Genomic DNA, 25452 nt, shown 5'->3' with positions numbered 1-25452 from the left:
TAAGGTGTCAAATTAACCTATTTACAAAGGACCTTCAACTATAATTATGGAAGACAATATACAACTTTAAATTGTTGAAGAAAATTAACCTCTGTTCTGAGACTGTTTCTGATGTTCAAATTGATAGGTTAAACTATTTTGTGCGGCAATTTAACAGATTGGATCATATGAATTGCTCAAAGATATTCACGTTTATTCACTTACTTGAACTAAAATACATCTCTTATGGAATTCCTGTGGCCTAGGTTCTAATCCAACTAGTCTGTTGGCAACATCTTCACTCGCGGCCATAGCTATACGCCCACCCACCATTCTTTCCACAGATAATTGGTCACCATGGCAAATTAATGGAAAGGGTTTTCCATTAATCCTGGGCACATATTGGTTGAGGATTTTCATGATTTCAATGACACCTCTTCCTGATGAAGGATTTTGCTGTATAACACCCAAATTCACCTATAAAATAGTTAAATATGCAATATTGAATACTTGTAATTTGCAATTTTACCATCATGCTATGTTACAACTTGGCAAAACTTGGCATTTCAGTGATGAAAAAGTAAATAAATATTGTTCTTCAAAGAATAAAATTTAATTTGGATAATTTTCCAAAATAATCTTGGTCAATTTTTGTATGACAATTATTTGTGATTACTCAGTATATGTTCCAGTTTTATCATTACAAATCATTCACTTTATTTCAACTTGCTTCCAATACTACACAAGAGAGTAAGGGGGCTCACTAGGACAAAGTTTCAAATCTTGAGTTGTAGGCCATTCTTACTTAGTCCAACCATGCCCAATTTTCTGCCACAGGAAAAATTGTAACAAATTCATTAAAGTCAGTTTGTGACTTTGAGTTATTAACTTGAAGTTTGTTAACACCAGTTCGTTAATGGCTCTTTGCAACTTCAACCAGAAAAAATAGGCTAAAATAGGTGTGGTCTTGTGAAAATTAGTGTATATATACAATATATATTGTATTGCTAGAAACTTTGACGTGTGTATAAGGTATAATCACAGTCATGGTTCATAGCTCCAACCAAACATCCATCGCCCTCATATCAACTAATTTGACAGCACTTAAAATGAGCACCCCATCCCCACATCAAGTGTATACCCATGAATGTTGAGAATATACATACAATGTTACTTTTTTTCTTTGACTCCTCTGAATAAAGATGTGGAATATTGTATTCTACACAATCTTGTAATGACTGCAGGTGTGTCAAGTATTTCACCAATATCCTTTGTGTGATGATCGTCATTCTGTTTTTTAGATCATCCCAATCATTCTGGCTAGGCATGAACGTATCCACTGGTATATCAACAGCATCCACTACTGCTGGATCATCTAGATGCCGAAAGCCAATACGATTTTCAACACTGTATGCCAATGCCCATAACATCATCTTGTTTTTCCTTGTCTGGGATGCATATCTAGCCTCAGAAAGTTTCTGTACATTATCCCAACAAAGGGCATATGACGGATCTATACATTGCATAAAAAATAATTTGTACAAATTTTATTGTAAATATCATTAATATGCAAAGTAGGTTATACGCTTAGAATTTGAACCAGTACAAAACAGTGGAATACATACGTTTAGTTTCAGTAAGTGGATGAAATACACCAATATCATCTGTATTGTCATCAAGTGATTCACTGCTATCATCCATGATGTGCATAGGGGTTGTTGACCCTGATTCATCTGTACTTGTGTCAACTACACTATCATCAGTATCATTATTTTCATCTTCTGTATCTTCCCAATCATCCAGGCTTTCACTATCCACAGTATATGGATACAAAGGAGGTCCTGTTATTGTTGTATCATCCTGTTGAATGGCAAAATACATGCTAGTATATAGTTACAATTGTTCAATAAACACAATATTTATAAACATGATTTTTCCCACATAAATTATACATACCTGGATCATAGATTTCCATTTCATGATGTCACTGTCATATTGTTTTCGCAGTCTGTCAATGAGTCCACGAGTGCCTTTAATTCCCATTGATATCCCCAGCTTATTAAACCAAGTTTGAAGCTGCATTTAGAATATTTGACAAATTAATTAACGTATTTTCTCTATTAGAAGTGCATCTCCAATAAAAGCACACATTAAGCAAAATTTGCATTCATTGTGCATTGTAATATCAAATATGAATTATTTTGGTCATAGACTTGCCGCGGATATATATGTAAACACATGTGCTACTATTAGAACAAATACGGTAACTAAAATACCTCTCAAATTCATTTTGCCAATTAAATTATTTCATGCAGTCGTCTTCTTCTCCTAGAGGAGAAAACCATCTGCCCCCTACACCCCCTGGCACAAAATGCAATAATCCACACCAAAATTCAACTTCTTCAAGCCTACCCTACATGCAGAATGGAATAATCGAATCACAAATACACTATTTAAAAAAAAAACACCTTATGACTGCATCCACTACGATACATTTGTATGGAATTCAACCCCTGTACTAGTTTGAATCTTCCTCTACGACGTAGGTGTAGAATTTGACCAATGACAAATCCCAGTCCTGGTACAAGTGGACCAACTTTACCATTTTTCTTTCTAAAATAAATAAATATAAAAATACTGAAATCGATGTCAATTAACGTTAATTTAATTTTAATTTAAAACTTTTGTCTGAGTCACCTGTCTAAAATGATAAGTTGAAAACTTACATTGCTAGTTTATCAGTTGTACATTTGGATGTCATTGATCCCTCCAGTACAGAGTGAAGTGTTGGCAATGCCCGTCTGCTCTCTTTTAGAACATTAGCCCATTTGAAGTCCATTATGTTTTCTTTTGTGGCTGCAGATGAGGTCAGCTTAGAATGGTGCAAATAGTGCAACATTTCTGCTCTACATTGCCTCTTCACTGAATTAAGAATTTCTTTCTTTGCCCGTTGGCTTTTTTGCAATAAAATTGAAAATGCCCTGCCATATTTATGAGATGAAATAGCATGTACTACTGACTTAACAAATCCTTCATGAACAGGTGGTTTCTGCTGTGAAGATAAAATAAGTTGTGTGAAAATAGTATGAAAAGTGCTGTTGATATCAATTAGTACTATGAATAATTAAATTTAAAATCATGGATATATATATATATATACATGTATTATATATTTGATTTATAATGTATAAAAAAATATGTGTAAATTGCTTTTAATAGTATTTTCTTACCAATTTGGGTGGCAGTCGCCTTGTCTTACTCTGAGGTGTCACTGGTTTGTGAAATGGAGAGCACAATACTCTAGTTCTTTTTCTTTTGCCAGCAAACTTTGATGGAGAATCCATGATGGTCAAGTGCGAAAATAATTACATCACATTTAGACATTATATTCAACAATAAATTAACTCAATTAATTCATTTAAGTATTTTTTATTAAATAATACATATACATTACATGTAATTTTTCTTTATATACATAATAATTAACGTTATTAATATATTTTCAGTGTAACTACTTTTTTCATTGTTATTTAAATCCTTTCCTGGCTCTGAGCGCCGTATTCGTCTTCGTAACCAGAGAAACACGTGGATTTGTTGATATCTTGAAGTCACGTGATCGTTTTGCGAGACTTGGCTTTACTCTCGTAGTTTTCAAGATGGCGGCGTTGTCGCTAACTGAGGTTGCAGAAATCGTGAGAAATGGTTGAAAAATAAACTACAACGAAGAAATAACGAACCCAGATTTCTGTCGAGGGAACATAATGATTTAGTTTACCCGTGGAGGTATTTTACTTGAGGGAAATCTGTATTTTTTTGTTGTTTTCCGACCAGTTATATAGGTCGGTAGTGTCATTTGCCATTTTTACCATTTTGCTCCACAGTTGGACCCGCGGCGTTAGGGTCCGACTGTATACCGACGATGTATATATAACTGATAGACGAAGCAAAATACCTTCCCGGACCCAAAACGCCGCGAAACCACGGCTAACGATTGGAAAACCTGCAGTGCAGACTGGCCCAGTTACGTTTGTGACAATTTTATTGTTTTATATAATAATTCTTTTAGAACAAGTTTGTAGAATCTTTCGCGTTGACGTGAAATTACGTAATTGGGAATTTTGCGTCGGACCACGATATAAGAAATAAAAATGCCACGTCTGGGTCAGTCTACTGGGATCAGGGGTACAGAAAAAATAAACTTACATGACATTCAAGCAAAAGACATGTTCCAAATACAGTTAACATAACATTCCAAGTTTATCATTGGTTTCTCTTTTAACTTCATTTGCTGTTATTTCTAATATGCATTGTTCTTTATCAGGCAACATACTAGTACGTATCCAGTGTTTTTCCTTCGCGTGGGTATACGTGCATTTACAATAGACTTATCATTTTACACGAGTATTTTTTTTCATCATACGTTATAACCCCTCTCCACTGTCAAACCTACTTGAAAACACATATATTTTAAAATTAATAACAATTTCGACACATTTTCAGTGCGTTCGTGTATGGTGTCGTTCAACAACGGATTGACAAAACAAGGAGCGAGAGTGGATGAAAGTTATATTATGTTTCACCTGACTAGGTCAGAGGTCATGTAAAGATGGCCGCCGCCATGGATTTATCCTCCGACTGTTTGCAACAAAGTCTTTCTATTCGATCTCTCTTCTTTGTTAACTTTGGAATGGGTGTCTTTGTTGTTATGTTTCACCTGATTCCTTACCTGTATTTGAATGAAATAATTGTTATATCGTCGCCGTTATTGGCTGTAAAATGGTTTTGTATCTTGCATAGCGTCCTTCAGGTTGCTACGTACGCCCTCATCGTGAAGAAACAAAACCCGTCAAACAAGGTTAGTTTTTGTAGATTAGTTTTTTTATATATTGAGATGTGACACTGTAAGAGTAAAAGGACACTAGAAAGGGTCGTTGAACTAATATCCGTTTATTCTGTGGGTAAGAGTTTATTGGTGTCCCTCCATTTTAATTGCATATGCCCCTCTACAGGACACGTTTAGTTATTTTGAGGAAAAGAGATTTTGTATAAGAGTGCTCATGTAATGCACGAGTCACTGGAAACCCCAACACACCCCCTTTTGAAGTATGCGGTGGCAATTACAGGGCTAATCTAAGGATAGCAGCGTTCAGAGAAGCTTGAAAGTTTGGAGCATTTTCTCGTGAAATTCCTCACCTGTGGGTTTTAAAACCTCGGTATGATAGTGTAGGAATGGGGTAGAGCAAGGGCGTAGGAAGCAATAATTAGTTGGTTTGGCCATCCATCAAGGGGCGTAGGCCCAAGGCGTATGATAACGTGTGCCGAAGGATCACGTCTGCCCAGGGGGACGTGCAAAAGTGGTCTGGCCATAGCCGGTATGGCCAGTACGGTTCTTACGGCCTTGTAGAGTGGGGAAAACAAGATGATCTTGGCGGTACGATATAATATATTTACTATTTCTAGTGTGTTTTATTCCTCATCAACTCTTGAGGTGGGGAGGGTCGGGATTTACATTGACTTGCACATAATACCTTATTTGCTACAAGTGCAAATATACCAGAAGTTGCATTTACTGTATTGGATCATCAAAATAACCAGAGATGTTGAAATATGGTAGCCCACTTCTGAGTCAAGCTCTACAATTATTATACAACCATGCATGTACTTATTACTGAACATTACCCACAGCTTTGGAACATCAATACAATAACACCTATCCATAAGAAAGGCAATGCATTAGATCCATCAAATTACCGTGGCATTTCAACTAACAGCAATATAGGCAAAATATTCGCAATTATTCTAAATACAAGACTTATCAACTTTCTAGAGAAACAGAACATCATACACAAAAACCAAGCAGGATTCAGGAAAGGACATAGAACCATAGACCACATATTAACAATACACACACTGATTACAAAGTATCAATCAAGGAACAAAAATCTGTATGCATGTTTCATAGATCTCAAGAAATGTTTTGATACAGTATGGCAAGATGGACTCCTGTACAAACTACAAAAACACAACATAAGTGGCCCAATGTACAACATCATTAAAGACATGTACAGCAGCGTGCAATTCCAAATCAAACTGGATGGAAAAATCTCGCCACTATTCCAATTAGAAAATGGAGTGAAACAAGGCTGCCCCCTGAGCCCAACACTTTTCAATGTATTTATAAATGACCTATTAGAAGACCTCAACCTCAACACAGACCATATGCCAAAACTCAACAATAAAGCTATATCAAATCTGACGTATGCTGATGATATAGCCCTGCTGTCAAAGTCAAAGTCTGGACTCCAAGCAAACATCAACTCACTACAACAATACACAGAGAAATGGGGCTTGACAGTAAACACGGAAAAGACAAAAACAATGACGTTAACAAAAAACGGACATAAATCAGGGAATACTTTTTTCACATACAACAAAACAATACTACAGAAGACAAATCAGTTCACATATCTGGGCATCAACATCAACTCCAATGGCACCATGACAAAAACAACACAAATACTGGCAGATAAAGCAAAAAAAGCAGAACGTAATCTATCAACAATCCACCCAAAAAACAAGAACAACATCAGATTGAAGACCAAACTATTTGATACTATACAACAACCTATACTATTATATGGCTCAGAAATATGGGGAATACATATAAACATACAACAATGGGACCACACAGACACTGAAAAATGTCACCTAAGACTCTGTCGCCAGATATTATCCCTAAACAACAAAAGCAGCAACATCGGATGTGAATGGAATTAGGAAGACTGCCACTCTTATCCATAGTACAACAAAGAGCCATAAAATATTATCAGCACATCACCAAGAGTGGATCAATAACATTTGCATATGACGCTTTAATGGAGATAAAACAACAGTGTTATCCTAACTCATGGCTGCAAAAACTCAACAACATCAAAACAACATACAACATTGGCATTAACATTAATGAAGACCATTTATATCAGATATCTAAAGACTACTGCAATATACTATGGAATCAAGACAATAACAGAGAGAACTCAAAACTACGGACATACAGGCAAATAAACAATGAAATTAAACAAGCACCATAGTTAACTAAATTAAATAAACTCCATGATGTTGAAACACTAGAAAGATTACGGCTTAGTTGCCACAAATTACAGATTGAAGTAGGAAGATATACTTGTCCAAAAACACCACTCAGCAAGAGACTATGCAATGTATTAGAGGATGAAATCCACTTCATTACATCTTGTAAAGCTTACTCTTCTGAAAAAAAGACTCTTTACGATGAATTTAACAAAATATTTACTAAATTACATGAGATGGACAAAACAGAAAAACAATCATCAACACATCAGATATACATTTACTGAGAACACTAATCCAATACATTGATAATGCAAACTTGAAAAGAAGCATTTAGTAACTTTCTTTGTTTTTTGATACTATAATTAATTTGTGTTCATGTTTATTAATTTAACTTTATTATTCAGAGCCCAAAAAAGATTGTAATTTCTTTACGGTGATAATAAAGTAATTAAGTATTATTGTATTGTATTGTATTGTATTGTATTGTATTGTATTGTATTGTATTGTATTGTATTGTATTGTATTGTATTGTATTGTATTGTATTGTATTGTATTGTATTGTATTGTATTGTATTGTATTGTATTGTATTGTATTGTATTGTATTGTATTGTATTGTAACAGAAATGGTTTATAAGAGAGTTCAGAGAGAGAGATCAGAGATCTGAGAGCAGACCTTGTGGATTTGAGAAGTCAGATAATCACAAAATCACACGAAAAACCTAATACTAAATACAAATGAGTGAGTCTGTGCATATGACCCTCTCCTCTTGGGTCTGTGGTCTGTGAAAGAAGTTAGTTAGTGTTCAAATCCTGAATCTGGGCATAATAATTTTGTAACTTCAGTCCAACTATCTGCTATTGTTTGTAATTTGTCTCAACCAAACCATCTCATGATAAATTAATTATGTCATGAAGAAACCCTTGCTGTTTTGAAACTTCTATTTTCTTCTTTTCTAGACTGGTTCAAAAAAATCTCCCTGGAGAAACCTGTGCAATAAAATTAATGGTTTGTTGAAATATGGATTGTTGTATTTTTCCTCAATACTACTATTTCACATGATTGCAGTGCTGTATGGGGCTCCATTTTCAGAGTAAGTCAACAACTCCCAAATAAAATAAGTGATAGCAAACTTTCTCTTGGGATACATGGCTGAGACACAGGTAAAAGGGAAATAGTGAAACTAGTACAAAATATTGTATAAACTATAGTGTTGCTGTAAACTAGTACAAAATATTGTATAAACTATAGTGTTGCTGTAAACTAGTACAAAATATTGTATAAACTATCGTGTTGCTGTAAACTAGTACAAAATATTGTATAAACTATCGTGTTGCTGTAAACTAGTACAAAATATTGTATAAACTATCGTGTTGCTGTAAACTAGTACAAAATATTGTATAAACTATCGTGTTGCTGTAAACTAGTACAAAATATTGTATAAACTATAGTGTTGCTGTAAACTAGTACAAAATATTGTATAAACTATCGTGTTGCTGTAAACTAGTACAAAATATTGTATAAACTATCGTGTTGCTGTAAACTAGTACAAAATATTGTATAAACTATCGTGTTGCTGTAAACTAGTACAAAATATTGTATAAACTATCGTGTTGCTGTAAACTAGTACAAAATATTGTATAAACTATCGTGTTGCTGTAAACTAGTACAAAATATTGTATAAACTATAGTGTTGCTGTAAACTAGTACAAAATATTGTATAAACTATCGTGTTGCTGTAAACTAGTACAAAATATTGTATAAACTATCGTGTTGCTGTAAACTAGTACAAAATAATGTATAAACTATAGTGTTGCTGTAAACTAGTACAAAATAATGTATAAACTATCGTGTTGCTGTAAACTAGTACAAAATATTGTATAAACTATCGTGTTGCTGTAAACTAGTACAAAATATTGTATAAACTATAGTGTTGCTGTAAACTAGTACAAAATATTGTATAAACTATCGTGTTGCTGTAAACTAGTACAAAATATTGTATAAACTATCGTGTTGCTGTAAACTAGTACAAAATATTGTATAAACTATCGTGTTGCTGTAAACTGTCAACATATTTTATTCACTGAAATCCAAATAATTTCATAACTATGCTATTGCCATAGCAAAGCAATATTCATACTGTTAGCTCATCATGGACATATAGAGATCATATAATGATACATGTAGTTTATTCAACACTAAGAAAAAGCAGTGAAACAGTCTTAGGGTTGTAAGACAATATGCCTGGGTTAGTTATAACAATTACAAAAACACAAACAAAATATAATTTATAAAAAAATGTTTGGTGGGGTCGCAATTAGTAGCATATGTGCTTACATAATTAACTGCGGTATGTGTAATTTCAAACTCATATTCTAATGATCGAGCATGCAATAAATTCAATTTTGACTTTACTTTAGGTGCACTTCTATTACCCCCCCCCCCCCCCCCCCGGTAGGATATGCTTCTAATATAATATGTGCAAACTTGTTATGACATCATTAAAAAATTTGAATTATTTCCTATTATTAGTTCACTGATTTCTCAGAAAGATTTAATTTATAACAATTCCAAACAAATACAAACAAAACATAATTTGAAAAGAATTGTTTGGTGGGGTTGCCATTATAGAATATCTTCTCACTTCCATGACTGTCTGTGTATAGACAGCCTCTTCCAAAGTGTTTTTTTTGTCATTAACTCAATAATAAGATGATCAAGAGGCATATTTTAATACATGTTTGAATCTAATTTTAAATTGAACGAATAAATTATCTTGCTGCATTCTATTATGAAATGATACTGTATATAATCATTGTTGTTTTACATTGTGAAGAATGGTGTCATTAGAACCATTTATAATATATGCTATTATTTCATCATATGAAACTTATTACTTTTTAATCTTATTACTTAATGTTATTGTATTGGTACAGATCAGTAGAAGAAACGTTTAAACTGTCTACTTTATTGGCAACTTTAACTACGTTACCATGTATGTGTGTTATTGGACTTGATGCAGATAGCTGGGCTCAGCTGTTCACTCATAACAGGTCAGTATTTTTTCGTTTTATAATTTAACATGATTGGGTTTGATCTGATGTATGGTAGGTACAGTGCTTTCAAACTACATGTATATATCTGTTTTGTCCTGTCGGTCAAGATTTCCCTATGGTGTTGCCAGTAATGTATTCCTTATACTAAATGATCTCGTACAACTGTGTTCTAATAAACTGACATTAAAAATGTGTTTAATTACTTCAGACCAGTGGTTGGTATAGAGAGTTGTTTGCAGCAAACTACAGTAATGACGTTGGTTGGTGCCTGGTTAGGAGCATTTCCAATCCCGTTGGACTGGGATAGACCATGGCAGGTACTGTGTTTCAACATTTCTACTCCATTATCGACCTTGTCTTCTGATTTTCCCTGGTAACAACTTTGAAAAATAGCATTGATTTTGTTGATACATACAGTAAGCAATATAAATGTCCCGTACTGGATTGTGTAAGTGTCCAGTGTTCTCAACTCAGAAAATCATGATTTTTTAGGGGTGGACGCTTACCCGAGTACCCTCTTCAGACACAAGTACAAATGACAATTTTTATTCACCATATGAACTATTTCCCATTATTGGTTCACAGTAATTTCTCAGAAAGAAAGTGTTCAATGAAATAAAAATACCTAAATTGTCTTAACAGAAGACAGATAATGTCAGATAATCGATATAAGCTCTCCTATGAATAACCCTTTAAGATTTAAGATTTGAATTGAGGACTCATCAAGGTTCGGCTACCAATGATCTACTGGCTTTCATGCGATTACTATTTGTTACTGATTCTAATTAACTGTTTTTTTATTTACTAAATTTCTTGTCTAGTTCCATAAATAATAGATTTTAGTACACCCTTTTACATGCAGATATGTTGGCCCCAATATGTGCCTGAATTATACCCCCTCACACAGAGATATGCTTATTTTATGTCCCAATGTGTGCCTGAATTATACCCCTCAGAGAGATATGATAATTTTATGTCCCCAATATGTGCCTGAATTATACCCCCTCACACAGAGATATGCTAATTTTATGTCCCCAATATGTGCCTGAATTATACCCCCTCACACAGAGATATGATAATTTTATGTCCCAATATGTGGCTGAATTATACCCCCTCACACAGAGATATGATAATTTTATGTCCCAATATGTGCCTGAATTATACCCCCTCACACAGAGATATGCTTATTTTATGTCCCAAATATGTGCCTGAATTATACCCCCTCACACAGAGATATGCTTATTTTATGTTCCCAATATGTGCCTGAATTATACCCCCTCACACAGAGATATGATAATTTTATGTCCCAATATGTGCCTGAATTATACCCCCTCACACAGAGATATGCTTATTTTATGTTCCCAATATGTGCCTGAATTATACCCCCTCACACAGAGATATGATAATTTTATGTCCCCAATATGTGCCTGAATTATACCCCCTCACACAGAGATATGATAATTTTATGTCCCAATATGTGCCTGAATTATACCCCCTCACACAGAGATATGCTTATTTTATGTTCCCAATATGTGCCTGAATTATACCCCCTCACACAGAGATATGATAATTTTATGTCCCAATATGTGCCTGAATTATACCCCCTCACACAGAGATATGCTTATTTTATGTTCCCAATATGTGCCTGAATTATACCCCCTCACACAGAGATATGATAATTTTATGTCCCCAATATGTGCCTGAATTATACCCCCTCACACAGAGATATGATAATTTTATGTCCCAATATGTGCCTGAATTATACCCCCTCACACAGAGATATGCTTATTTTATGTTCCCAATATGTGCCTGAATTATACCCCCTCACACAGAGATATGATAATTTTATGTCCCAATATGTGCCTGAATTATACCCCCTCACACAGAGATATGATAATTTTATGTCCCCAATATGTGTCTGAATTATACCCCCTCACACAGAGATATGCTAATTTTATGTCCCCAATATGTGCCTGAATTATACCCCCTCACACAGAGATATGCTTATTTTATGTCCCAATATGTGCCTGAATTATACCCCCTCACACAGAGATATGCTAATTTTATGTCCCCAATATGTGTCTGAATTATACCCCCTCACACAGAGATATGCTTATTTTATGTCCCCAATATGTGCCTGAATTATACCCCCTCACACAGAGATATGCTAATTTTATGTCCCCAATATGTGCCTGAATTATACCCCCTCACACAGAGATATGATAATTTATGTCCCCAATATGTGCCTGAATTATACCCCCTCACACAGAGATATGCTAATTTTATGTCCCCAATATGTGCCTGAATTATACCCCCTCACACAGAGATATGCTAATTTTATGTCCCCAATATGTGCCTGAATTATACCCCCTCACACAGAGATATGCTTATTTTATGTCCCCAATATGTGCCTGAATTATACCCCCTCACACAGAGATATGCTAATTTTATGTCCCCAATATGTGCCTGAATTATACCCCCTCACACAGAGATATGCTTATTTTATGTCCCCAATATGTGCCTGAATTATACCCCCTCACACAGAGATATGATAATTTTATGTCCCCAATATGTGCCTGAATTATACCCCCTCACACAGAGATATGCTTATTTTATGTTCCCAATATGTGCCTGAATTATACCCCCTCACACAGAGATATGCTTATTTTATGTCCCAATATGTGCCTGAATTATACCCCCTCACACAGAGATATGCTTATTTTATGTCCCCAATATGTGCCTGAATTATACCCCCTCACACAGAGATATGCTTATTTTATGTCCCAATATGTGCCTGAATTATACCCCCTCACACAGAGATATGCTTATTTTATGTCCCAAATATGTGCCTGAATTATACCCCCTCACACAGAGATATGATAATTTTATGTCCCCAATATGTGCCTGAATTATACCCCCTCACACAGAGATATGTTAATTTTATGTTCCCAATATGTGCCTGAATTATACCCCCTCACACAGAGATATGATAATTTTATGTCCCAATATGTGCCTGAATTATACCCCCTCACACAGATATGTTAATTTTATGTCCCCAATATGTGCCTGAATTATACCCCCTCACACAGAGACATGCTAATTTTATGTCCCAATATGTGCCTGAATTATACCCCTCACACAGAGATATGCTAATTTTATGTCCCAAAGATGTGCCTGAATTATACCCCTCACACAAAGATATGTTAATTTTGATAATTTATGTCCCCAACAGTGCCTGAATTATACCCCTCACACAGAGATATGCTAATTTTATGTCCCAATATGTGCCTGAATTATACCCCCTCACACAGAGATATGATAATTTTATGTTCCCAATATGTGCCTGAATTATACCCCCTCACTCAGAGATATGATGATTTTATGTCCCCAATATGTGCCTGAATTATACCCCCTCACACAAAGATATGCTAATTTTGATAATTTATGTCCCCAATATGTGCCTGAATTATACCCCCTCACACAGAGATATGATAATTTTATGTTCCCAATATGTGCCTGAATTATACCCCCTCACTCAGAGATATGATGATTTTATGTCCCCAATATGTGCCTGAATTATACCCCCTCAAACAGAGATATGCTTATTTTATGTCCCAAATATGTGCCTGAATTATACCCCCTCACACAGAAATATGCTAAATTTATGTCCCCAATATGTGCCTGAATTATACCCCCTCACACAGAGATATGATAATTTTATGTCCCCAATATGTGCCTGAATTATACCCCCTCACACAGAGATATGCTAATTTTATGTCCCCAATATGTGCCTGAATTATACCCCTCACACAGAGATATGCTAATTTTATGTCCCAATATGTGCCTGAATTATACCCCCTCACACAGAGATATGCTTATTTTATGTCCCCATTATGTGCCTGAATTATACCCCCTCACACAGAGATATGCTAATTTTATGTCCCAATATGTGCCTGAATTATACCCCCTCACACAGAGATATGCTAATTTTATGTCCCCAATATGTGCCTGAATTATACCCCCTCACACAGAGATATGCTAATTTTATGTCCCCAATACAGTACTCATTTCGTCGAACCTCCCGCCCGCTTCCGGATTTCGATCGCTTTTTTTTCGCTCGCTTTGTTCAATCCGACCGCGCAATTTCCGCTTTTTTTTCGACCGCGCAAATCTGGAAGTATCCGCTCGCGCAATCGCTCGCTCGCTCGCTCGCCTGACAGCACAACCGCCCGCATTTACAGTTCATTACCTACTGTTTCATGTACAAGTGTATCATTTTTGTTTTTATGATGTTAAAATAAGAATAAATACAATTAGAAATTTATAGAACGACCGTTGAAAAAAATACGGTGGATCACACGGCCATATAAAATTGGTGATAATAATGTACACCATAAACAAGATCGAACCAAACATGTGAAATCAAATACGACACTGACACAGACACAACTAATATGAAATAAAACCATTCTATTTTTGGTGGAGAGCGAAAAATGTCTACTGTAGAGTACGGTATTCGTTGAGTTAAACCGTGTGTAGGGTGACGGTTGTCATGCACGCATGGTTTGGGTTTAACACGGGTCAAGTTGTAGTTATGTTAAAATCCGTGGCACCTATAACAATTGAAGAATATCTGCAGGAATAGTAAGACTGTGAAAAAAACGACTGATCGATTGTTATAGAATGACCGTAGTGTACAATTTGTCAAACAAATACAATACTTGCAAATGTAATGTCGGCCAGCGCCCATCTTACTTGTCCGAAGTTGTCGACACCGACTTCACTGGAGATCGCGTTTTCTAACTAGGCGGCTGGCAAGCGGACTAACACGTTACATAAATCTGTTGAATTACAATTATGGTTTTTATGTTTGCGCCCAATGTCTCGTTATAAAATAAAGGATTCAAATTTTGCAGGGTATTCCGTTTTTTGCGAACTCTGGGCGAAATACTTTCATGAGCTGTAGTAGTTCACTTACAGCCAAAACAAAGTCAGCTTGGACATTAAGTTGTGAGACGCGAAAAAACAAACGCTGCCAGTGATAGATTACGTTCACTGAATAAACGCAATCAAAGGCGCCGACCACACGCTTTGAAAATAAATAGAACGCGTTGCTAAGAGGAATCGCATCTGCATCTCGACGACGTCTCCGGTCATGAGCAGGGTTTGCCGCGTCTTAGAAAAATTTAAAGTTAAAAAGGAATCAGTGTCGGGGAACCATTCACAATGTTTGCATGAAAAATCCCACGCGAAAGCGTTTTTTTTCTTCCTGTTACAAACACTATGATACCTGAATCCCGATTAATTCATAAATATGAATCGGTAAGGGTCAATTTCCTGCAATCCTTCAAGATTAAATTTGCCTCCTAAAATCTTTCTAACGATGAGCTGGAAGATTGCCATAATTGAGTGCCACCATTTCTGTTCTAAGATTTATTCAGTATAATAATACAAATGTTCACCCCAACAGAAGTGGACATACAGTTTTAGCGACCCGAAGAGCTCATTGTCAACCGAGGCGAAGCTCTACGATAAAGACTTTCCGTTCCCAAAAAATAATAAGAAGAAAAAAACTTCTCGTTCCCGACATTACGAAATTCTTTCGTTTTGGGGAAAAAACCTGGAAAAAAAACTGATTTTGACAAAATAATTTAGAAATTGATATTAAGAATAATTCATAACGAAATCTATTTCATATGTACCCATAATTTTTTTTCATAATTACTGATTACACACGAATATTACAGAAAAAAATAATTTGCTATATTATCTATATTTGTGCCTTTTATTTGTTTTGAATCGTGACTGAAAGGAGCTAGATGAAATTACAAACTATGTAGTGTGTTCGACAACTCGTGTATGAACAACAATTTTAATAAATATGATTTTACTTGGTAAAATTACTGTATTTTTCTACATAAAAACAAAAGAATTTCACAATGTCTTTGTTATCATAGCGTTGTTGGTAATAGTTGAAAATGATACATCCACGTGAACCTGCTTATATGAGATCGAAGGAGTCTGTTTTCAACAGCCGTATACATCTAACTGCGTCATCGCTAAGTTTCCTTGTGGACCACGAGTTCTGTTCCTTGTTTGCACGTTTTCATGTTCACACAATCGCAGACATTATTTGTAAGGGTGCCCTTTGAAATGGCACATTTTCTCGATGTTTTAGCGAGTACTCCGCGAGTATATGGCTTGTTCTCACATCAGCATAATTTTCCTCGAGTTCACTCATCGCTTTCCCACATGCACTTCTCGTTCTTTGCTGCTAACTTTTTTTGCACTCTAATATGGTGTTGTTTTTGTCTTTCTAAACATCGAGTTTATTTTTGACATTCAACGAGATCGCTTGAATTTTGAATTTGATGACGGTTCGAATTTATCCACTTTTACAGTGATCAACATTGCGTTCGAGTAGTAATTACAAGCCTGATTTACATTTTTCTTGCGGTGTTTTTCGTCAATGTATTAAATATAAGTGCTTTGGGAAATAACATAATTATATTGCGCGAGTGAAAGAGTTTGGTGAGACTGTCACAACACGTTTTATTTATTTCCAACGCGCGTGGTCGGCGCCTCTGATTGCGATTATTTTGTATTTTTGTTTTCAAAATGTATCACTGGCTGCGTTTGTTTTGTTTTCCTCAACAAATTAACTGTTCCGAGATCTCTTTCATTTTTCGTCCGGCTGCTGCCAATCCAATAATTCGTCGCCGCATGTACTCAGACAAGCGATTAATCGTCACAATCATTATACTAGTAGTTTAAGTCCAATTGATTTGTAGAAATTCAGCTATGCGATAATTATATGTGCAGTTTTGTTTTGCGCACCCAGACACGAGCAAAAGTTAACCAATAGATTTTCTGAACTACAGCATTCGTATTACTTATGCAAATTGAGTAAGGGTCATAGTGCGAGTTGCGTTCAAAAATAACAAAGTGTCAAATTATTTTGAGCGCCGTTCGGAATAAATTTAGTCAAAATCACACACAGAAACACACACACAACACACAAATACTAGTACTCAATACATATCGCGATTGACCAGTTATATAGCTGCTTGAACTACACACACAAGGACGTAAATATGTAAATACAGGTCACAGTTCGACTTGCGTAGCAAACGTTACAATGTGTCAAGTGATTTGAAGGCGTCTTTGTTCCAAAACAGAGAAGCAATAGGCGTTGTGTTTTGAATCGTCATTAAAACCTAAATTTATTACGAATAAAAACTTAAGTTTATACATACAATGTACGATCATTGTTACTCCAGCGGTCGGCTGGCAAGCGGACGATGTTTCTGAAGCCAGCCATAGCAGGAGTGAGCGAGCGAACAAAAGCGAGAGAGCGAGCGAGCGAACAAAAGCCAGCGAGCGAGCGAACAAAAGCGAACGCGAGCGAGCGGAAAAAAAGCGGTCGGTTTCCGGTCGGAAAGCAGCGAGCGGTCGGAAATTAAGCGATAAGCGGTCGGAAAAAAAGCGATAAAAGCGGGAGGTTGGGCGGAATGAGTACTGTATGTGCCTGAATTATACCCCCTCACACAAAGATATGTTAATTTTGATAATTTATGTCCCAATATGTGCCTGAATTATACCCCCCCACACAGAGATATGATAATTCTATGTCCCAAATATGTGCCTGAATTATACCCCCTCACACAGAGATATGCTTATTTTATGTCCCAAATATGTGCCTGAATTATACCCCCTCACACAGAGATATGCTTATTTTATGTCCCCAATATGTGCCTGAATTATACCCCCTCACACAGAGATATGCTTATTTTATGTCCCAATGTGTGCCTGAATTATACCCCCTCACACAGAGATATGCTTATTTTATGTCCCCAATATGTGCCTGAATTATACCCCCTCACACAGAGATATGATAATTCTATGTCCCAAATATGTGCCTGAATTATACCCCCTCACACAGAGATATGCTTATTTTATGTCCCAATATGTGCCTGAATTATACCCCCTCACACAGAGATATGCTTATTTTATGTCCCAAATATGTGCCTGAATTATACCCCCTCAAACAGAGATATGATAATTTTATGTCCCCAATATGTGCCTGAATTATACCCCCTCACACAGAGATATGATAATTTTATGTCCCCAATATGTGCCTGAATTATACCCCCTCACACAGAGACATGCTTATTCTATGTCCCAAATATGTGCCTGAATTATACCCCCTCACACAGAGATATGCTTATTTTATGTCCCAATATGTGCCTGAATTATACCCCCTCACACAGAGATATGCTTATTTTATGTCCCAAATATGTGCCTGAATTATACCCCCTCACACAGAGATATGCTTATTTTATGTCCCCAATATGTGCCTGAATTATACCCCCTCACACAGAGATATGCTAATTTTATGTCCCCAATATGTGCCTGAATTATACCCCCTCACACAGAGATATGCTTATTTTATGTTCCCAATATGTGCCTGAATTATACCCCCTCACACAGAGATATGCTTATTTTATGTCCCCAATATGTGCCTGAATTATACCCCCTCACACAGAGATATGATAATTTTATGTCCCCAATATGTGCCTGAATTATACCCCCTCACACAGAGATATGATAATTTTATGTCCCAATATGTGCCTGAATTATACCCCCTCACACAGAGATATGCTTATTTTATGTCCCCAATATGTGCCTGAATTATACCCCCTCACACAGAGATATGATAATTTTATGTCCCAATATGTGCCTGAATTATACCCCCTCACACAGAGATATGCTTATTTTATGTTCCCAATATGTGCCTGAATTATACCCCCTCACACAGAGATATGATAATTTTATGTCCCCAATATGTGCCTGAATTATACCCCCTCACACAGAGATATGATAATTTTATGTCCCAATATGTGCCTGAATTATACCCCCTCACACAGAGATATGCTTATTTTATGTTCCCAATATGTGCCTGAATTATACCCCCTCACACAGAGATATGATAATTTTATGTCCCAATATGTGCCTGAATTATACCCCCTCACACAGAGATATGATAATTTTATGTCCCCAATATGTGTCTGAATTATACCCCCTCACACAGAGATATGCTAATTTTATGTCCCCAATATGTGCCTGAATTATACCCCCTCACACAGAGATATGCTTATTTTATGTCCCAATATGTGCCTGAATTATACCCCCTCACACAGAGATATGCTAATTTTATGTCCCCAATATGTGTCTGAATTATACCCCCTCACACAGAGATATGCTTATTTTATGTCCCCAATATGTGCCTGAATTATACCCCCTCACACAGAGATATGCTAATTTTATGTCCCCAATATGTGCCTGAATTATACCCCCTCACACAGAGATATGATAATTTATGTCCCCAATATGTGCCTGAATTATACCCCCTCACACAGAGATATGCTAATTTTATGTCCCCAATATGTGCCTGAATTATACCCCCTCACACAGAGATATGCTAATTTTATGTCCCCAATATGTGCCTGAATTATACCCCCTCACACAGAGATATGCTTATTTTATGTCCCCAATATGTGCCTGAATTATACCCCCTCACACAGAGATATGCTAATTTTATGTCCCCAATATGTGCCTGAATTATACCCCCTCACACAGAGATATGCTTATTTTATGTCCCCAATATGTGCCTGAATTATACCCCCTCACACAGAGATATGATAATTTTATGTCCCCAATATGTGCCTGAATTATACCCCCTCACACAGAGATATGCTTATTTTATGTTCCCAATATGTGCCTGAATTATACCCCCTCACACAGAGATATGCTTATTTTATGTCCCAATATGTGCCTGAATTATACCCCCTCACACAGAGATATGCTTATTTTATGTCCCCAATATGTGCCTGAATTATACCCCCTCACACAGAGATATGCTTATTTTATGTCCCAATATGTGCCTGAATTATACCCCCTCACACAGAGATATGCTTATTTTATGTCCCAAATATGTGCCTGAATTATACCCCCTCACACAGAGATATGATAATTTTATGTCCCCAATATGTGCCTGAATTATACCCCCTCACACAGAGATATGTTAATTTTATGTTCCCAATATGTGCCTGAATTATACCCCCTCACACAGAGATATGATAATTTTATGTCCCAATATGTGCCTGAATTATACCCCCTCACACAGAGATATGTTAATTTTATGTCCCCAATATGTGCCTGAATTATACCCCCTCACACAGAGACATGCTAATTTTATGTCCCAATATGTGCCTGAATTATACCCCTCACACAGAGATATGCTAATTTTATGTCCCAAAGATGTGCCTGAATTATACCCCTCACACAAAGATATGTTAATTTTGATAATTTATGTCCCCAACAGTGCCTGAATTATACCCCTCACACAGAGATATGCTAATTTTATGTCCCAATATGTGCCTGAATTATACCCCCTCACACAGAGATATGATAATTTTATGTTCCCAATATGTGCCTGAATTATACCCCCTCACTCAGAGATATGATGATTTTATGTCCCAATATGTGCCTGAATTATACCCCCTCACACAGAGATATGATAATTTTATGTTCCCAATATGTGCCTGAATTATACCCCCTCACTCAGAGATATGATGATTTTATGTCCCCAATATGTGCCTGAATTATACCCCCTCAAACAGAGATATGCTTATTTTATGTCCCAAATATGTGCCTGAATTATACCCCCTCACACAGAAATATGCTAAATTTATGTCCCCAATATGTGCCTGAATTATACCCCCTCACACAGAGATATGATAATTTTATGTCCCCAATATGTGCCTGAATTATACCCCCTCACACAGAGATATGCTAATTTTATGTCCCCAATATGTGCCTGAATTATACCCCTCACACAGAGATATGCTAATTTTATGTCCCAATATGTGCCTGAATTATACCCCCTCACACAGAGATATGCTTATTTTATGTCCCCATTATGTGCCTGAATTATACCCCCTCACACAGAGATATGCTAATTTTATGTCCCAATATGTGCCTGAATTATACCCCCTCACACAGAGATATGCTAATTTTATGTCCCCAATATGTGCCTGAATTATACCCCCTCACACAGAGATATGCTAATTTTATGTCCCCAATATGTGCCTGAATTATACCCCCTCACACAAAGATATGTTAATTTTGATAATTTATGTCCCAATATGTGCCTGAATTATACCCCCCCCACACAGAGATATGATAATTCTATGTCCCAAATATGTGCCTGAATTATACCCCCTCACACAGAGATATGCTTATTTTATGTCCCAAATATGTGCCTGAATTATACCCCCTCACACAGAGATATGCTTATTTTATGTCCCCAATATGTGCCTGAATTATACCCCCTCACACAGAGATATGCTTATTTTATGTCCCAATGTGTGCCTGAATTATACCCCCTCACACAGAGATATGCTTATTTTATGTCCCCAATATGTGCCTGAATTATACCCCCTCACACAGAGATATGATAATTCTATGTCCCAACAAATATGTGCCTGAATTATACCCCCTCACACAGAGATATGCTTATTTTATGTCCCAATATGTGCCTGAATTATACCCCCTCACACAGAGATATGCTTATTTTATGTCCCAAATATGTGCCTGAATTATACCCCCTCAAACAGAGATATGATAATTTTATGTCCCCAATATGTGCCTGAATTATACCCCCTCACACAGAGATATGATAATTTTATGTCCCCAATATGTGCCTGAATTATACCCCCTCACACAGAGACATGCTTATTCTATGTCCCAAATATGTGCCTGAATTATACCCCCTCACACAGAGATATGCTTATTTTATGTCCCAATATGTGCCTGAATTATACCCCCTCACACAGAGATATGCTTATTTTATGTCCCAAATATGTGCCTGAATTATACCCCCTCACACAGAGATATGCTTATTTTATGTCCCCAATATGTGCCTGAATTATACCCCCTCACACAGAGATATGCTAATTTTATGTCCCCAATATGTGCCTGAATTATACCCCCTCACACAGAGATATGCTTATTTTATGTTCCCAATATGTGCCTGAATTATACCCCCTCACACAGAGATATGCTTATTTTATGTCCCCAATATGTGCCTGAATTATACCCCCTCACACAGAGATATGATAATTTTATGTCCCCAATATGTGCCTGAATTATACCCCCTCACACAGAGATATGATAATTTTATGTCCCAATATGTGCCTGAATTATACCCCCTCACACAGAGATATGCTAATTTTATGTCCCCAATATGTGCCTGAATTATACCCCCTCACACAGAGATATGCTAATTTTATGTCCCCAATATGTGCCTGAATTATACCCCCTCAAACAGAGATATGCTTATTTTATGTCCCAAACATGTGCCTGAATTATACCCCCTCACACAGAGATATGCTTATTTTATGTCCCAAATATGTGCCTGAATTATACCCCCTCACACAGAGATATGATAATTTTATGTCCCAATATGTGCCTGAATTATACCCCCTCACACAGAGATATGCTAATTTTATGTCCCCAATATGTGCCTGAATTATACCCCCTCACACAGAGATATGATAATTTTATGTCCCCAATATGTGCCTGAATTATACCCCCTCAAACAGAGATATGCTTATTTTATGTCCCAAATATGTGCCTGAATTATACCCCCTCAAACAGAGATATGCTTATTTTATGTCCCAAATATGTGCCTGAATTATACCCCCTCACACAGAGATATGCTAATTTTATGTCCCCAATATGTACCTGAATTATACCCCCTCACACAGAGATATGATAATTTTGATAATTTATGTCCCCAATATGTGCCTGAATTATACCCCCTCACACAGAGATATGATAATTTTGATAATTTATGTCCCAAATATGTGCCTGAATTATACCCCCTCACACAGAGATATGCTTATTTTATGTCCCCAATATGTGCCTGAATTATACCCCTCACACAGAGATATGCTTATTTTATGTCCCAAATATGTGCCTGAATTATACCCCCTCACACAGAGATATGATAATTTTGATAATTTATGTCTCCAATATGTGCCTGAATTATACCCCCTCACACAGAGATATGATAATTTTATGTCCCCAATATGTGCCTGAATTATACCCCCTCACACAGAGATATGCTTATTTTATGTCCCAAATATGTGCCTGAATTATACCCCCTCACACAGAGATATGCTTATTTTATGTCCCCAATATGTGCCTGAATTATACCCCCTCACACAGAGATATGCTTATTTTATGTCCCAATATGTGCCTGAATTATACCCCCTCACACAGAGATATGATAATTTTATGTCCCCAATATGTGCCTGAATTATACCCCCTCACACAGAGATATGCTAATTTTATGTCCCAATATGTGCCTGAATTATACCCCCTCACACAGAGATATGCTTATTTTATGTCCCAATATGTGCCTGAATTATACCCCCTCACACAGAGATATGCTTATTTTATGTCCCCAATATGTGCCTGAATTATACCCCCTCACACAGAGATATGCTTATTTTATGTCCCAATATGTGCCTGAATTATACCCCCTCACACAGAGATATGCTTATTTTATGTCCCAATATGTGCCTGAATTATACCCCCTCACACAGAGATATGCTTATTTTATGTCCCCAATATGTGCCTGAATTATACCCCCTCACACAGAGATATGCTTATTTTATGTCCCAATATGTGCCTGAATTATACCCCCTCACACAGAGATATGCTTATTTTATGTCCCCAATATGTGCCTGAATTATACCCCCTCACACAGAGATATGATAATTTTATGTCCCCAATATGTGCCTGAATTATACCCCCTCACACAGAGATATGCTTATTTTATGTCCCCAATATGTGCCTGAATTATACCCCTCACACAGAGATATGCTAATTTTATGTCCCAATATGTGCCTGAATTATACCCCTCACACAGAGATATGCTAATTTTATGTCCCAATATGTGCCTGAATTATACCCCTCACACAAAGATATGTTAATTTTGATAATTTATGTCCCCAATATGTGCCTGAATTATACCCCCTCACACAGAGATATGCTTATTTTATGTCCCCAATATGTGCCTGAATTATACCCCCTCACACAGAGATATGCTTATTTTATGTTCCCAATATGTGCCTGAATTATACCCCTCACACAGAGATATGCTAATTTTATGTCCCAATATGTGCCTGAATTATACCCCTCACACAAAGATATGCTAATTTTGATAATTTATGTCCCCAATATGTGCCTGAATTATACCCCCTCACACAGAGACATGCTTATTTTATGTTCCCAATATGTGCCTGAATTATACCCCCTCACACAGAGATATGCTTATTTTATGTCCCCAATATGTGCCTGAATTATACCCCTCACACAGAGATATGCTTATTTTATGTCCCAATATGTGCCTGAATTATACCCCTCACACAGAGATATGCTAATTTTATGTCCCAATATGTGCCTGAATTATACCCCTCACACAGAGATATGCTAATTTTATGTCCCAATATGTGCCTGAATTATACCCCCTCACACAGAGATATGCTAATTTTATGTCCCAATATGTGCCTGAATTATACCCCTCACACAGAGATATGCTAATTTTATGTCCCAATATGTGCCTGAATTATACCCCTCACACAAAGATATGTTAATTTTGATAATTTATGTCCCCAATATGTGCCTGAATTATACCCCTCACACAGAGATATGCTAATTTTATGTCCCAATATGTGCCTGAATTATACCCCCTCACACAGAGATATGCTAATTTTATGTCCCAATATGTGCCTGAATTATACCCCTCACACAGAGATATGCTAATTTTATGTCCCAATATGTGCCTGAATTATACCCCTCACACAAAGATATGCTAATTTTGATAATTTATGTCCCCAATATGTGCCTGAATTATACCCCCTCACACAGAGATATGCTTATTTTATGTTCCCAATATGTGCCTGAATTATACCCCCTCACACAGAGATATGATAATTTTATGTCCCAATATGTGCCTGAATTATACCCCCTCACACAGAGATATGCTTATTTTATGTCCCCAATATGTGCCTGAATTATACCCCCTCACACAGAGATATGCTTATTTTATGTCCCAAATATGTGCCTGAATTATACCCCCTCACACAGAGATATGCTTATTTTATGTCCCCAATATGTGCCTGAATTATACCCCCTCACACAGAGATATGCTTATTTTATGTCCCAAATATGTGCCTGAATTATACCCCCTCACA

The 25452-nt window shown here is 36.5% G+C and overlaps 1 protein-coding gene across 1 annotated transcript in view; it reads left to right on the top strand.

Moving 5' to 3' along the window:
• The first annotated feature begins 4583 nt into the window (after positions 1–4583).
• LOC102808755 (GPI ethanolamine phosphate transferase, stabilizing subunit-like) overlaps positions 4584–25452 on the top strand; it is a 30887-nt gene continuing 10018 nt past the window's right edge. The window contains exons 1-4 of the mRNA XM_085507542.1: positions 4584–4834; positions 8030–8163; positions 10007–10123; positions 10335–10443. Of these exons, the coding sequence (XP_085363668.1) occupies positions 4586–4834; positions 8030–8163; positions 10007–10123; positions 10335–10443 (609 nt within the window). The 5' untranslated portion in view covers positions 4584–4585. The remainder of the gene's footprint in view (positions 4835–8029; positions 8164–10006; positions 10124–10334; positions 10444–25452) is intronic.

This window comes from Saccoglossus kowalevskii, chromosome 2, assembly GCF_978046115.1.
Source record: "Saccoglossus kowalevskii chromosome 2, keSacKowa6.1, whole genome shotgun sequence".
In the NCBI taxonomy this organism is placed as follows: Eukaryota; Metazoa; Hemichordata; class Enteropneusta; family Harrimaniidae; genus Saccoglossus; species Saccoglossus kowalevskii.
This window is presented reverse-complemented; position numbering and strand designations above follow the sequence as displayed.